Source organism: Panicum virgatum, chromosome 2N (genome assembly GCF_016808335.1).
Source record: "Panicum virgatum strain AP13 chromosome 2N, P.virgatum_v5, whole genome shotgun sequence".
Classification (NCBI taxonomy): domain Eukaryota; kingdom Viridiplantae; phylum Streptophyta; class Magnoliopsida; order Poales; family Poaceae; genus Panicum; species Panicum virgatum.
This window is the reverse complement of record NC_053146.1, coordinates 16197058-16211341: the sequence shown is the minus strand read 5'-3', so window position 1 is coordinate 16211341 and position 14284 is coordinate 16197058. Positions and strand designations below refer to the sequence as shown.

Genomic DNA, 14284 nt, shown 5'->3' with positions numbered 1-14284 from the left:
CCGTCATCCTACCTCTGATCCGTGGTGTCTTCCTCCACGAAGACGATCTATCTGTTAACCTTATTGCATTGGACTGTGAAGTGGACGCTGATCGACACATGAGCGCTGGTGGGCACGGACTGGCATAGTGGCATGTCAGTGACTACGTCACAGGTGCTTAATTTCAGAGTAGCAACTTCGGACCGCCCATGCTCCCTGCAGCCCACAATGCACCCGTCCCTGTACCCCCTTGTGCCATCAGCTATCACACCGGGTGATGTGAAAAGTGTATTTTTGAAATTAATTAGCACTTATTACGTGCAGTCATTAGTGTCCTAATTCCTGAAGACCAATGCAGTCTCCAATAGGCAGAGTCTCGTGATCGGAGGGAGGACAGACATTAATTAAACCACGACGCAAATGCTGGGCCGCGCCGCGCACCCGTCAATTACCGCAGCTTACCTCAGCTCTACCAACCAGAGGACACAGCCAATTCAAGGCAAGCATCTCTCTCTATATAAACGGGGAGATCTCTTGTGATGTGGAATGTCACAGCCAAACGCAGCACAGAGCCCCCAAGAACTAGCTCGATCTGTAAGCTTGCACGTAGTAGAGGCAGAGAGACAGAGATCGAGAGGGAGAGAGATGAGGGTGGCGGTGGTGGGCGGCGGCTTGAGCGGGCTGGCGGCGGCGCACGAGCTGGCCAGCAGCGGCGGCGGCGTGCGCGTGACCGTGTACGAGAAGGAGGGCCGCCTCGGCGGCCGCGGCAACAAGGCCGTGGCCGTCGACGACGGAGCCGGCGGCCGTGTCCTCGTCGACCTTGGCTGCATGGCCTTCAACACGGTGCGACCATGCATACGCTACGCGCTACTATACCGTGACATTAAAAAAAATGCAAACAGCTGACTTAATTTGCTGCTCCCTACCCTCTTCACGTATGCACACCACATTTTCTTGCCTTTTGACATCGCTATAAAGCCTTTGCGCAACAAAAATAATGTACATCAAGTGGTTCTTCAAGTTGTAATCACAGCATATATAGAAAGTAAAGAAAAAAACCAAAACAGACTCATGACGAGAAGTGCTTAATCTCCTGTAACAATTCTGTCGATCGAGCAACACTTTTTTTTTATTCCATCAAGCAACACTTTTTGCACTGCAATAGTAGTGTCAAACTGAAGAGAGAGTAACTGAGATGATCCGCTATAGCAGTCCATCACCGTGAACTGTACATTTGAGATGGATCCGCCACAAATGGTTCAACCTTGCGAACTATCAGTTTTAATGGCCACCACTGAAACCCTTAGTGTAGAGCTAGCGGAAAATACACATGTACCCAAAGGTTTTAGATGAGGTGAAGTGCGCACAAAGATGACACCAAAGGGTAAGGGAGAGAAGGAACGAGAGAACTGCTAAGAGATATACACACATCCACAGCATCCAAATTAAAAGAAATGTATAGCATTTGTGTAGTTTTGTGTGTCTTGCTACTCTTGTACTAGTTTTAACAAAACAGTTGATAATTGCAGATGACATGCCCAAACATGATGAAATGGTTTGAAGGGCTGGGGGTGGAGGTGGAGCCATCGGACATGTCATTCTCAGCAAGCATGCGGTCGGGCAAAGATGTAGGCTTTGAGTGGGGCAGCCGCAATGGTGTATCTGGTGTTCTGGCCCAGAAGAGCAACCTGCTTAGCCCCAGATTCTGGCTCGTGATCCGTGAGATACTCAAGTTCAAGAATCATGCTCTCAAGTGAGATAGCAGCCAACGCTGAATATATAATTGTGTCATGTATATGGTTGCTGAATGATTGATTGATTCGCTCCCTTCTTTTGATCTGAAGGTACCTGCAGGACCATGAAAGAAACCCTGACAGCAACGAGACTTTGGGGCAGTTCATTCAATCACACAGATATTCCCAGCTCTTCCAGGATGCTTACCTTGTATGCAACTAACTGACTTGCATATATACTCCCCTCTACATCTTCTTATCATCAGTTCAATTTTACCATTGTGGAAAAACTACATATCCGCTGCAGATTCCAATGTGTGCATGCATCTGGTCCTGTCCGCCAGATGGAGTATTGGGCTTCCCAGCTCTCCTTGTGCTCTCATTTTTCCGCGACAATCATCTTCTTGAGGTGCCTACATATAGATTCAGATGCTTATTTCTCTCCTTCTCCTTTAATTTCTGAATACTCATTGTGAATTGGAAAAGCTTATTAGTTTGATGACTGATATTATGATGCTAATTCATCCAATGGAATTATGCATTGCATTCAGTTGTTTGGTCGCCCCCAGTGGCTCACGGTCAAGGGTGGTTCAGGGTCCTACGTGAACAAGGTGCCGTAATTTTTCTTCAGTAAAAACTAGGAATAAGGAGGGTGCGTGCAGCATATGACCCTTTGTGTATGAGCAGGTCAGGGAAGAGTTGGAGAGCATGGGCTGTCAAGTAAAAACTGGCTGTGAAGTCAAATCTGTTTCAAGATTCAACGAAGGTATATCTATATCCAAGTAGATGTTTTCCGTGCTTCGTGAAAAATAGATGGACGGATGCATTGGTATATACAAAATAGTGTCGTAGAATCTTTTTTTCTTTGTTAACATCTAAGATACTTAAAGATGAAGTGACATAATCCTATTATGGTATAAAAATGAACCTGTAAAATATTGTAGCACTTTCGTTTGTATTTGATAATTATTATCCCGCCATAGGTTAACTAGGCTCAAAAAATTCGTCTCGCAAATTATAGACAAACTATGTAATTAGCTATTTTGTTTAGCTACATTTAATACTTCATGTATGTGTTCAAAGATTCGATGTGATGGAGAATTTTGTAAAGTTTTGAAATTTTGAAGGGAACTAAACAAGAGTTATGTATAGAAGCTCCTTAAAGATGAAGTGACATAATCCTATTATGATAAAATCCTACCTAACACTATGACATAACCCATAAATGAATGTGAGGCACCAATAAGGCCGTGTTTAAATCCTGTAAATGCAGAACGTAAAATTTTTGTAAATCGCTTGTATGGTATACCAAATGTAGTAAAAAAATAAATCACATTACAAAAATGGACTGTAAATCGCGAGACGAATCTAATGAGCCTAATTAGGACGTGATTAGACACTAAATTACTACAGTAATGCTATAGTAAACATGCTCTAATGATTATCTAATTAGGCTCATTAGATTCGTCTCGTAGTTTACAGATGAGATCTGTAATTAGTTTTGTAATTAGTCTATATTTAATACTTCAAATATTGAAGATTCCCTTACAAAAATATAAAAACGCAAAATGCAAACTGAACTAAACACACCCTAAATGGATGAGGACACAAGTTGCCATACCCCACCTGTATTGTTCTGTAGCACACTGTTGTCCTCTAGTACCTAGTACACTGTGTTCAACTGAGCAAGTTTTATAGATTTCGGCAGCTGCGGGCTGGGAACGGGCGTGGGTTGGTGGTGGGCCCCGCTGCTGCTCGCTGCTCAGCCTATCAGAGAGCGCGCAACGTGTTTTCACCTGTGTCAGTCGGCGTTTCAGTCCCTGGCCGCTCGATTCTCTCTTCTGCGCCACATCAGCTCTCCGTCCGCTCGTCGCCAGGCATAATACATGCTCTTTTTACCTGAAGGCAACAGATAACAGCAGCACTCACTAGCACATTAAAGACGAGTCCTTGGACCTGCAGCTTCACGTGTTATGGGATCCACCACGAGGTTTGGAGTAAAGGATCTCGTCAATGAAAGTACACACTTTTCCAGAAGTATGCCATTGAATGCTTCATGTACGTCACACTGAATTTGCTAGCGATACTACTTCAGAGCTACAGTACTAAGGATGTGTGTAGATTTGTAAATGTTGCTTCCATCAAAGAGCAGTGCATTTACATGATCGAGCTTTGCAACTTTGTTCTGATTATTGAGCGTATTATCGAACTAGATGTGAAAGCAATTGACCGAAGCAGAAGGTGTGAGAGTTGATCCAAACCTCAAAAGTGCCAACTGGGAAAATGGATTCTTGCAGCAGATGGGTTTAAATTGTATTAAGTTTTTACTAGTCTGAGGCAAATCTGAACGATGCTGCCTTTATTTGTGCCTTTACAGTTTTCTGATGATCCAATAAGAGCTATAGTAACCAGCACGTACTTGGTTCAGGAAGAAATATTTTTCGATTGCCCACTATAGTTACGACTTCCTTATTTTAAATTACCCTACTTTTTCACTCATGAGAAAAATGTTACTCTGCTGGAAACAGGTTACCGAGTTTCAGAGGTTGACGGTTCCGAGGAGATGTACGACAGGATCATATTTTGTCTTCACGCTCCTGATGCTCTTAAAGTACTAGGAACTGAAGCAACACATGATGAATTGAGGATTCTTGGAGCTTTCAAGTACATCAACAGGTAACGCTGCCATCTACTTAGTTATTCTATAATGATTAGATCTGATACAACATTATCCCATCTCTTGTATTTTCCTTTTCCGCAGTGACGTGTACTTCCACTGTGATGCAAGTTTGATGCCACATAATTCCTACGCATGGAGCTCCAGGAACTTCCTGGGGACAACAAGCAGTGACGCCTGTGTAACCTACTGGCTAAATATACTTCAGGTGCCTAAGTACCCTACCAACTTCATGTAGTAATATTACTTTGATATTTTTCATGTGCACGGATGATCAATGAATACACTTATTATCTTTATTTTATACCACATTCATGGAATGATTACGAATAACAGTGGAACCTTCTTCTTTTATATTTGCTAGAACATTGAATCTACCCGGCCTTTTCTTGTGACATTTAACCCTCCTCGTATTCCCAACCATGTATTGCTCAAATGGCATACGAGCCACCCAATTCCGTCCATGGCTGCTGCAAAGGCTACCCTTGAGCTCAATAACATCCAAGGAAAGAGGGGAATATGGTTCTGTGGCCCATATCAAGGTTTCAATTGTCTAACTGCAACCTGCCATTAACTAATTTCAATATAATTTGAAGTCTGAAATAAATGTCCCTTTTCATGAATAACAGGCTACAGATTCCATGAGGACGGTGTGAAGGTATTGACTGTGCACCTGCCCTCTTAAGTTCAATCACAAAGGCCAACTGTTACTCAAATAAATATTTATGGGAGTGCAATCTGTTTATGGTGATTTCATTCAGGCTGGGAAAGTAGCAGCTTCAGAATTGCTTCAAAGGAAATGTGACCTTTTGGTTAACCCAAAACCAATAGTCCCATCATGGACTGAGGCCGGTGCACGTCTTCTGGTAGCAAGAAATTTTGAACGATACATGACCATTGGTAACGTGAGGTGAGGCTTCTACGAATGGATATACTACACAATCTCTGGTAATGATTCTCACTTTATTAGTTTGTGCACAGCATATTGGAAGGAGGCACTACGTTTAGTTTTGGTAGAGCATGTGAAAGATGCCCGGTAAAATCTGTGATACTAGTACATGACCCGCAATTCTATTGGAAGGTTCCCTTCTCTCTTCTTATATTTCATCTGAAGATCTTTTATCCCTCTTTTAAAATTACATTCTACTTTCTTCACCTCGTCTCATATGAGATACATCTTTGTTGGGCCTTGCCTTTTCATTAGGTTGTAACAGAAGCAGATCTTGGTTTTGCATATGCCTACATCAATGGCTATATCTCATTTGTTGATAAGCGAGAAGGCCTTCTGAATCTTATACTGGTAACACACTGTGTTCTGGTCAATTGGTTTGTACATATATTTATAAAATACAATAAAGTTGATGCTATAGGAAAGAACGATGTTCAAGATGCCCATACCGTTCATGCAATTCATGTTTTCAATCTTTTGTAATATGTTCATATGCATATTCTCAAAAATTTAACAGAAGCAGTCTGAAATCTCATGTTTACATTAATGGAGAAAGTACATATAGATTGTTCAGTTATACAAGTCCACACAGCTACTATTCTTTTTTTTTTACTAAATCTATCAGCCATATTGATATACAGATTAGTTTGGCTAATAGAGGTGAACGCAAAAGGTTGAGCAGCAGTGCTAGCAAAAGGTACCTTAACTAATTCTAAAATAACATATGAATTGTTTAGTTTCATCAGAATGAAGGATGTTACATACATGAATGTGTTATTGCTAAACTGGTTCGAATATGCCTTGCAGTGGTTATATAAGGAAGAGCTCTTGGAATCCCTTTCATGGAATCACTGGGGTTGCATTTGCAAAATACTTTTTGCGTCATGCTTCAAGGAAGAATACTGTGTCAAAAGCTGCTAAAAATATCTCTAAGCACTATGATCTGGTAAGTTGACTTTGATTGTTTTTTTCATAAAAATAATACCACTAACTGCTCAAGTTTTTTCTATAACTACTTTTCATAATTAAACAAATCAAAGGCATACATATTTCTAATTTGTTCTCTCCATCGATATGCTACAAATCATTCGTTAATCTAAAAGAACTGACAAAGTACTAACAATTTTTTTTACAATCTGATATATATTTGTGTGCAGAGTAATGATTTCTTTGCTCTTTATCTGGATCCATCCATGACTTACTCTTCTGGTATCTTCAAGGTTTGGCAATCTTGTGATTTGATCTCTTATTTGTAAATTATGTAACTTATTTCTTGAACAAGTAAATTATGTAGTGTAGTGCTGTGAATAATAGTATACTCTTGAGATGGCTCTGTAACCTGGGTATTGGTTCTAATGGTAGGCGGAGGATGAGAGCTTAGAAGCAGCCCAGCTACGTAAACTTGACAGTCTAATTTATAAGGTAAATGGATCAATATGCATGGTGCTTTACGAACTCTTCCATCATAAATTTCTCCTGATATTGAGGTCGCCTCAATTTACGCATTACCTTACCAAAATGACCTAATGATGTCTTGATATTGCAATGAATTCATTTACCTGAAGGCTAAGGTGGAGTCTGGGCATCATGTTCTTGATATTGGTAGTGGTTGGGGCACTTTAGCGATACGCTTAGTGAAGAAAACTGGTTGCAAGTACACAGGAATTACCTTGTCTGAAGAGCAACTGAAATACTCCAAGAGAAAGGTCAAAGAAGAGGGATTAGAGGTCAGTGATGAGCCTTTCTAGTTAGTATTATGTCACAACCTTCAACTTAATTCAGCACCAAGAAAAGCCAAGATTGCAAATTGATCTACTGTATATGTAGGACCGCATAACTTTCCTCCTTTGTGATTACCGTCGAATACCAACTTGCCATAAGTTTGACAGGATTATAAGTTGGTGAGTACAGTACTACTGACAGATTAAAGGAGGATCAGGAAATTAATAGACGTGCTGTTGATCTGATGAATATGTTTTATTCCTTGTTGCTCATTTAGTGAGATGATTGAACACGTCGGGCATGAGTACATGGATGATTTCTTCAGCTGCTGTGAGTACCATTTGGCAGACCAAGGCCTATTTGTCCTCCAGGTGCACAATCACCAACATATATTAATATTATATCCATCGATTGCATGATTGCGAGTAACAAACAAGTCATCCGCTAACTAATTTTCATTTCAAAAAAACTTATATGCACAGTTCATCGCGATGCCAGAGGAATTGTACGACAAAATGAGGTTGCGGCCTGAGTTTATGAAGGAATATATCTTCCCAGGTGGCTGCCTACCTTCCCTAGCCAGGGTTGTGTCTGCCATGACTAATGCATCAAGGCTCTGGTACGTACTCAACTGCATTTCCTACCTATTTTTTAACAAGACCTCAATGATTTATTAGTTTTTTCTTGAGCAGCGTACAACACCTTGAGCAACTTGGGGACCATTACTACCCGACTCTGATGCACTGGAGGGACAATTTTGTGGCCAACAGAAAGTAAATACAAGCCCTCAATCTCTAGCAAATTAAGCTATGCATTATTGAAATTACTTAATTAGTAGTACACTGTAGTTTTATTCTCATGCAGAAATGTTTTATCCGTAGTACATGACTCAATTAGTAGTGTCCTCTTTCTAATCTTTTGCAGAAAAGTTTCTGCCCTGGGATTCGACGAAAAATTCATCCGTACCTGGGAGTACTATTTGTCATATTGTGCGGCTATGTTCAAATCGCGCACAACTTTGGACTACCAGGTATGCACATACTATCCCCACTATATAATCAACAATAATAACCTTCAGTTATGTTCTAACTGTTGGTCGACTGTTTTATGTGTGCCCCATGCAGATGGTGTTTTCTCGGCCCGGCAACGCCAAGTTGCCAAGCTATCTGACCATTGAGTAAATGGAAGACCATGCGCTTATGTATCCCGATATGTGTTGGATTAATCTTATTGTTTATGTGTTCTTGTGAGTTGTTGTCAGTCGTGTATGTGTGTGTGTGGGGGGGGGGGGGGGGGGGGGGAGACCGAGCAGGTCAGTAGGTGCATGTGTGAGTTAGTTTGAATAAAGAGGACATGATCTGCATGTTAGTGATTGCACGCAGGAAGTCCATCCAGGTGTGCACTTTGGCTTGGAGCTGTGGCCAAGTGAAGCGTGGTGTGAAGAGTGGTTATTTAAGTATTGTAATCAGCTTGCTTAAGTGTGTTGAAGAGAGGCACGGGTGTGCGGTGCCACAAATAAGTATGCAAGAATTATGAATGCACTTTAAACAGAGCCCATCCCTTTTCCTCTCTAAACAACAAGCAATCAGATCAACTAGCAACAGAAATTGCATTGTCTAAGAAAAAGATCTTTTTCAGACAGCTTTACCTTTTGGTCTTCTACCACCAGTGCACTTAGGTTAGCAATGGTGTGCTTGGTGCCATATGGAACTGTGGTCTCCCCAAGTGCTCACATCCTTCAACCAAACAGTCATGAGTGGAATCATCTTGCCCTTCATACCTAACTACAGTTTACACAGCAACAGCAATTAGAAATCAGAGAAAAGCACTTTGAGGATTTTCTATAGTGTCCCCGAGTTACTAGTATCAATTACAAAGATCCACACAGCTATAAACATTATCATTATGTTCTGACTGTTGTAGCAGTTAGTTCCAACATATGCAGCTACAATATATAGATGTAAGTTTTGGGAGCTGAAAATCAACGACTCTAGAGAAGACTCTAGTTCTGGTTCAGGGATATAAGAGAGAATTCGATTGTCAAAAGGAATAAAAAAATTGGGAACGTGGACTTTGTTCGTAACAGATGCACATTCAGTGCAGGTATATAAGAACCAAAATGCAGTGCAGAAGTGAACATATACACGACCAATAAGCTATAACCTATATACCGGATAAACAAACATATTGATGATGCAGGGGAACCAAAAGAAGTATGATCTGCATTCCAATTTCACCCCACCAATAATGCGTTGAACCAGAACCAGGAAGCCTGTATGCTGTGGTCGGGGGCTGGGGATCGGAGCGTGGGCCTTTGGCTGGATGCAGGGTTACCTGAGCTGGCTGGCTGGGGTCGGTGGAGCTGCGCTGCGGCCGACGCCGGCTGGACGGGGCGGGCGTCTTGCGGTTTGGGTCCGGCGGTGGCAACGCGGTCATGACAGTGATGGCGACCTGGACTGGTGTGGTGTGGAGGGGAGGGGAGGGGAGGGGAGAGCGCGTGGAGCGCCGCCTCAGCGCAGTGCAGCCGTGGCAGCGCCCCTTGATGGGCTGCGAATGACACCGCCATAGGCCGTGGCCCACCGCGGACCGCCTCATGTAGCTAAGCCAGTGGTCAATTTCGGCCCCGTTTGGGAGGCTGCTGCCGGCTACGGCTACGGCTCCGGCACTGTAGCGTGGCTGGCTCTACTTCGATGAACAGTGTGCGATGTGAGAAAAAGAGGAAAAGAAGTTGCTCGATGAATAGTGCTGATACAGTAATTAGTGCAGTGGAGCCGGAGCCGCTCAGAGCGCTCCCACAGGAGCCTTCTTTTCTGCAGTTCGCTTTAAATTTGTAGGACAGGCTTGAATTTTTTTTGATGGCCCATATGTTCCTCTTTTCTTCGTTGTAGCGCCAACAGGACAGTGTACGCAGTCTTCTTCTCACTACTAAAAAATAATTTGTAGCGACGCTCTTTTCTATTTTTTTTGGAGCGGGGCAAAATAGAACTCGTTGCTACAAATAGAGCAGGGTTACTATAGCATTTGATCCGCCCATGCAAATGAGGCGTCATTTTTAGAGACGGGTGAAGACGTCACCTGCCCTTGAAAAATTGAAAAGCAGTGGCGCAGATGGCAGTAGCACATGCACATGCCGGTACCTCTCTCTCTTCCTTATCTCTGCAAAGGCAGCAGCAGCACATGCACTGCATCCCCCCTCTGTTTCTTATCTCTTCGATCCTCTCCCCATCTCTTCCTCTCCCATGCACCACACCCCTCCTCCCTTGCCTCTTCGATTCTCTTCCCATCTCTTCCTTTTCCACGCACCACACACTTCTCCCCAGCCTCTGCAGCGCTACCACCTCCCCTCTCTTCCCCCTCGCTTATTGCGCGGGGCCATGGTCTACTACGATCCTAGACAAAGTTTCGAAATTATCTCCCTATTGTTCTTCGGATACACAATCTCCCTGACAGGATGTGTATTAGGAGTATAACGGAGAGGTGCTGCCGAAATTCTATCTCGGATCACAGTAGACCATGGAAACTAATCCAACTACGCATCCTCAGGTGGGATTAAGATCTATCTTCACCTAATAAACAGTATAGACATCATGCAGATGCAATTGATTTTTTATATTACTCGCTGATATGTTAGGGGATGGATGATCGTGAGTAAATGTACACGAGCTGGTCCTGTGGGGTTTTCTTGACCAATTAGTGGATTGCGAAGACCGATGCTTTCTTGGATCCAACATTTGCAAAGGCTAAAGGAGTGTGTGCCACTTGGTGTCCCTACAGCCGTTGTGCAAACATGCGCCAACAATCAAAGGAGGTCATGGGTAAACATCTTTGCAAGAATGGATTTACGGCAGACTATACCCGGTGGATCTACTATGGTGAAGCCGAGGTCATGAGACAATGCATCGAGGATTGTGATGCTGATGTCAGAGTAGGAGACATGTTAAATAGATATCATGAAGCACACTTCGATGAAGGGCGTAGGAAGGAGGAGCCTGATGGAGGACTTGGCCCGATCTTCCGAGAGGTAATGGTACGTTCGATTGGTGAATGACTCGACGTTGACGATCCGGCTTCAAATCAACACGATTCAAACCCTGTAACCGCTACACCATGGCTCCGTTGGTTATCAGTTAAGCACAACTTGATTGATCTCTCCAAGAAGGCTTCTTCCTGCAAGCGAATCGAAGAACACAAGCAAGAAAGGGTAAACACGCAATCTGAAATTGCATATGTGTATGAAGCAATGAACAAGATGGGGATCAAGTTCTGATCACAAAAGGACTAATCTCCACAGTGGTGAAGAACAAGAACGGGGGTCCCGATTCACAGCAAAAGGACTTGTCGTCACAGTTACAATGAAGAAGATAGTTTCTCAGTGGAAAACTTGATCTAAACAAAACCCAAGTCTAAAAAGCGGCGGCTACTGAGTTTATATCCTAAGGGACGTCCTAGGGTTGCTGGTGGAGGCCAAGGGGGCATCCACCACTTGGGCCAACAAGGTACACGGGCCAACAACCCAAAAGACGGTGGCGCAGCGCCCTGTCAGATTCTGGATGTCATATTGTTTCGATGATTCCTATTGACTCCGGATGAATTTTTACATGGGGCTGGATCCATTGGAAACCTTATCTCCTTATCTTTCCATGCATATGTGGAATGTCCAAAACAGAGTATGTATACAACATGGGCGACCGTTTTAGTGTTGGCTGCTCCTGAATTCCAAATCTGAATAGAAGTCGGAGTTGACGATGACTTGAAACTTGATGTAGGAAACGTCGTGGGCGTATCCACCATGGTGATGTCCTCATCATCCTCCCCTTCTTAAAAGAAAAGCCTTTCTTAGCGCCGATAGTACTCGAAGCTGATCCTGTAGGCTCCTTGATCCGAATCCACATGAGCTTTGTCAATACTATCCTGCAAAACATTAGTACTAACTGTTGATGACCATTATTTCCCATTTTGACCGTCAACTTCTCGAGAATAAAATGAGCTTCACACTGTGTTCCATACATATTTTGCTTATTTCTAACAAGTGCAACAAGTTTTTGATGAGTTATGGTTGCAGGAACTAATCTACCAAAAATCAAGAAAAATGGGCCAAATCCCAGGCCGACCGGCCTCCCCTAGGCCGGCCGGCCTGGCACCTCTACACACTATGCTATGTCTTTGATCCAGGAGTGAAGTGACATCCTCACATTGCCTCTAAACTATGGATTGCAAGTTGGTTTGATCAAATGGACCGAAAGGCCTAGCACATGGATTGAAAGGCCCACCTGCAGCACTTACCAAGATCTTTTGACCCGGAGCACCACTGTGGACTTCATGTTCCCTTGGATCAAGATGTCGGTGAAACGGGAGGCTGAGATGTACAAAACCCAGGCCGGCCGGCCTACCAACTGTCAGCATCAAACCGACGCAACCCTCCACCGCCATCTAGACAAGATCAGGAGCGTCCACGAGAAGGTCGGCGACAAATGGCAAGAATCCCAGGCCAGCCGGCCTAGGAGAGGTCGGCCGGCCCCACTTTGCAGCATTGAGTGCTCATCTTCGCGTGGAAGCTACGTCAACCGACCCTCTTGCTTACACCTGACGCCTCGGCCAATTACCGACCTATAGCTAGTATAAATAGGCCCCCCATCCTCACTTGTGAGATACACCAAATGAGTTCTCTCTTCTCACTTTTACTTTCTAGAGTAGGTTAGGTAGTCTGGGAGTTAGAGTCGAGTCGAGCTTGTCTCGGGATTCCGGAGTCGTCATCGGAAGTCGGTATAAGCTCTTGTATCTTTTTCTTTGATATTTATCAATATAAGTTATCTTCTTTATCTTTTTGTGTCAGCTTTACTTTCCGTATTTATTTATCTTTCTAAGTTATCTTGCTTGTGTGCGGAAGTAATTCCTCTAGCTTAGGCTTTGTACCTATCTTGTTTATCGGGATCTTACCTTACGGGTTTTCTCACCCGGACTAGAGTAACTCAAGTTAGTTCTCTAGAGAAATCCTAACACCGAGTACGGACGTGGTGTCTGAGCTCAGTGTTAGCTAGAAAGTGTGTTCCACCCCACGGAACCGTTGTGGTAAGCGGCAGGTGGTGACAGCCCTGTACGTCCCTCGTAGTCCACCACGTTCGGGTGTTTTCATAGCAGTAGTTGCGGGTTGCCGTTGGACTCCCCTCTCATTCCTTTCTGAAGTTCTTCCTCTTCCAGCCGCCGAAGTAAGCTCTAGGTTCCCGATAACTAGTTAGAAGCAAGGTTTAGTCTAGAGAGGTTAGCTCGATAGTTTAGAAGTGTTTTAGGAGTCTTTCTCGCTCGTTGTCCTCTCAGCTGCTTACCTCTCTAAGGATTATAGTCTCCTGTGTCAAAAGGTCATCGTTGGCTATTGTCTCATCCTATTATATCAGACTTACCCCCACTAAGTTAGTTGGTTGATATCTCTAGGAAAGTTTCTCATTCGATTCTTCGATACTCTTTAACCGTAGTGCTTCCCTGAGGAAATATACGATACCCTGGAATACTCTAAGGTGAAGTGATACAGCGGTGATTCTGTGCGCTTGAGGAATCCATGTTCTATTGAGCGTAAGAAACGCCAACAAGCATTTCTAGCGCCATTGCCGGGGAAACAATTGGCTAAAGATTTTGTTGAATAGTTTGATAAAATTTACTGATTTATCACCGCTAATTTTAGCGGGATTACCATTGCTCTCGTTATCTTTATGATTTCTGCAGAGCAGTGCAGGACCAGTTTCGATCTACCATATCACTTCAACTTAGTTCCAGAAAGAATTGGGTGAATTATTTGACGCATAGTCGTCCTATCAGAAGAAATTTTATAAGGATCAAGGTTTGACAACACCAGCTTCAATACCCATAGCTCAGAAGACACTCTGTCAATTCTCAGCCCCGTCCAATAGCCATATCCCTACTGGACTGAACAATGACCAAGGCACTGATGGCTTTGAGATAAAGACTGGGCTTGTCAACATGGTTCAAGCAAGTCCCTTCTGCAGAAAGGCATCAGAGGATGCCCACACTCATCTACAGAATTTTCTGGAAGTGAGCAGCATAATCAACCAAAAAGGCACTACGATGGATAATGTTCGTCTTAGACTGTTCCCATTCTCTTTGCTTGGGAAAGCAAAGACGTGGTTCTACACCTACAAGGACGCATTCGACACTTGGGATGTATGCTCCAATGCTTTTCTGGTCAAGTACTTTCTGGTGGGCAAGAGTAAT

At 43.4% G+C, this 14284-nt stretch overlaps 1 protein-coding gene and 1 long non-coding RNA gene across 3 annotated transcripts; one reads left to right on the top strand and one right to left on the bottom strand.

Moving 5' to 3' along the window:
* Nucleotides 1-527: 527 nt before the first annotated feature.
* LOC120659870 lies at nucleotides 528-8617 on the top strand. Its single transcript, XM_039938136.1, has 24 exons — nucleotides 528-822; nucleotides 1509-1732; nucleotides 1824-1923; nucleotides 2020-2121; nucleotides 2264-2323; nucleotides 2400-2478; nucleotides 4241-4388; nucleotides 4474-4597; nucleotides 4754-4931; nucleotides 5019-5047; nucleotides 5151-5299; nucleotides 5371-5470; nucleotides 5594-5689; nucleotides 5980-6035; nucleotides 6146-6284; nucleotides 6496-6558; nucleotides 6701-6760; nucleotides 6904-7065; nucleotides 7166-7239; nucleotides 7338-7431; nucleotides 7543-7679; nucleotides 7753-7833; nucleotides 7985-8090; nucleotides 8185-8617. Exons 1-24 carry the CDS (start codon nucleotides 625-627, stop codon nucleotides 8239-8241), a joined length of 2616 nt encoding a protein of 871 aa, XP_039794070.1. The 5' UTR covers nucleotides 528-624; the 3' UTR covers nucleotides 8242-8617.
* LOC120659871 lies at nucleotides 1238-9607 on the bottom strand. 2 transcript variants are annotated; one of them, XR_005669237.1, is made up of 4 exons: nucleotides 9395-9607; nucleotides 8709-8844; nucleotides 1921-2125; nucleotides 1238-1827 (listed from the first exon to the last, which is right to left on the bottom strand). It is a non-coding gene; the product is annotated as an uncharacterized LOC120659871 (long non-coding RNA). The 2 variants fall into 2 exon arrangements; XR_005669236.1 differs by having other exon boundaries at nucleotides 1238-2125.
* Between the last annotated feature and the right edge of the window lie 4677 nt (nucleotides 9608-14284).

Excerpts from the sequence above, each read along its gene's own strand:
- LOC120659870 (XM_039938136.1), top strand. The coding sequence starts at position 625 with ATGAGGGTGGCGGTGGTGGGCGGCGGCTTGAGCGGGCTGGCGGCGGCG. Across the intron at positions 5,471-5,593 it reads ACCCGCAATTCTATTGGAAG|GTTGTAACAGAAGCAGATCT; the intron begins GTTCCCTTCTCT and ends CCTTTTCATTAG. Across the intron at positions 7,066-7,165 it reads TCAAAGAAGAGGGATTAGAG|GACCGCATAACTTTCCTCCT; the intron begins GTCAGTGATGAG and ends CTGTATATGTAG.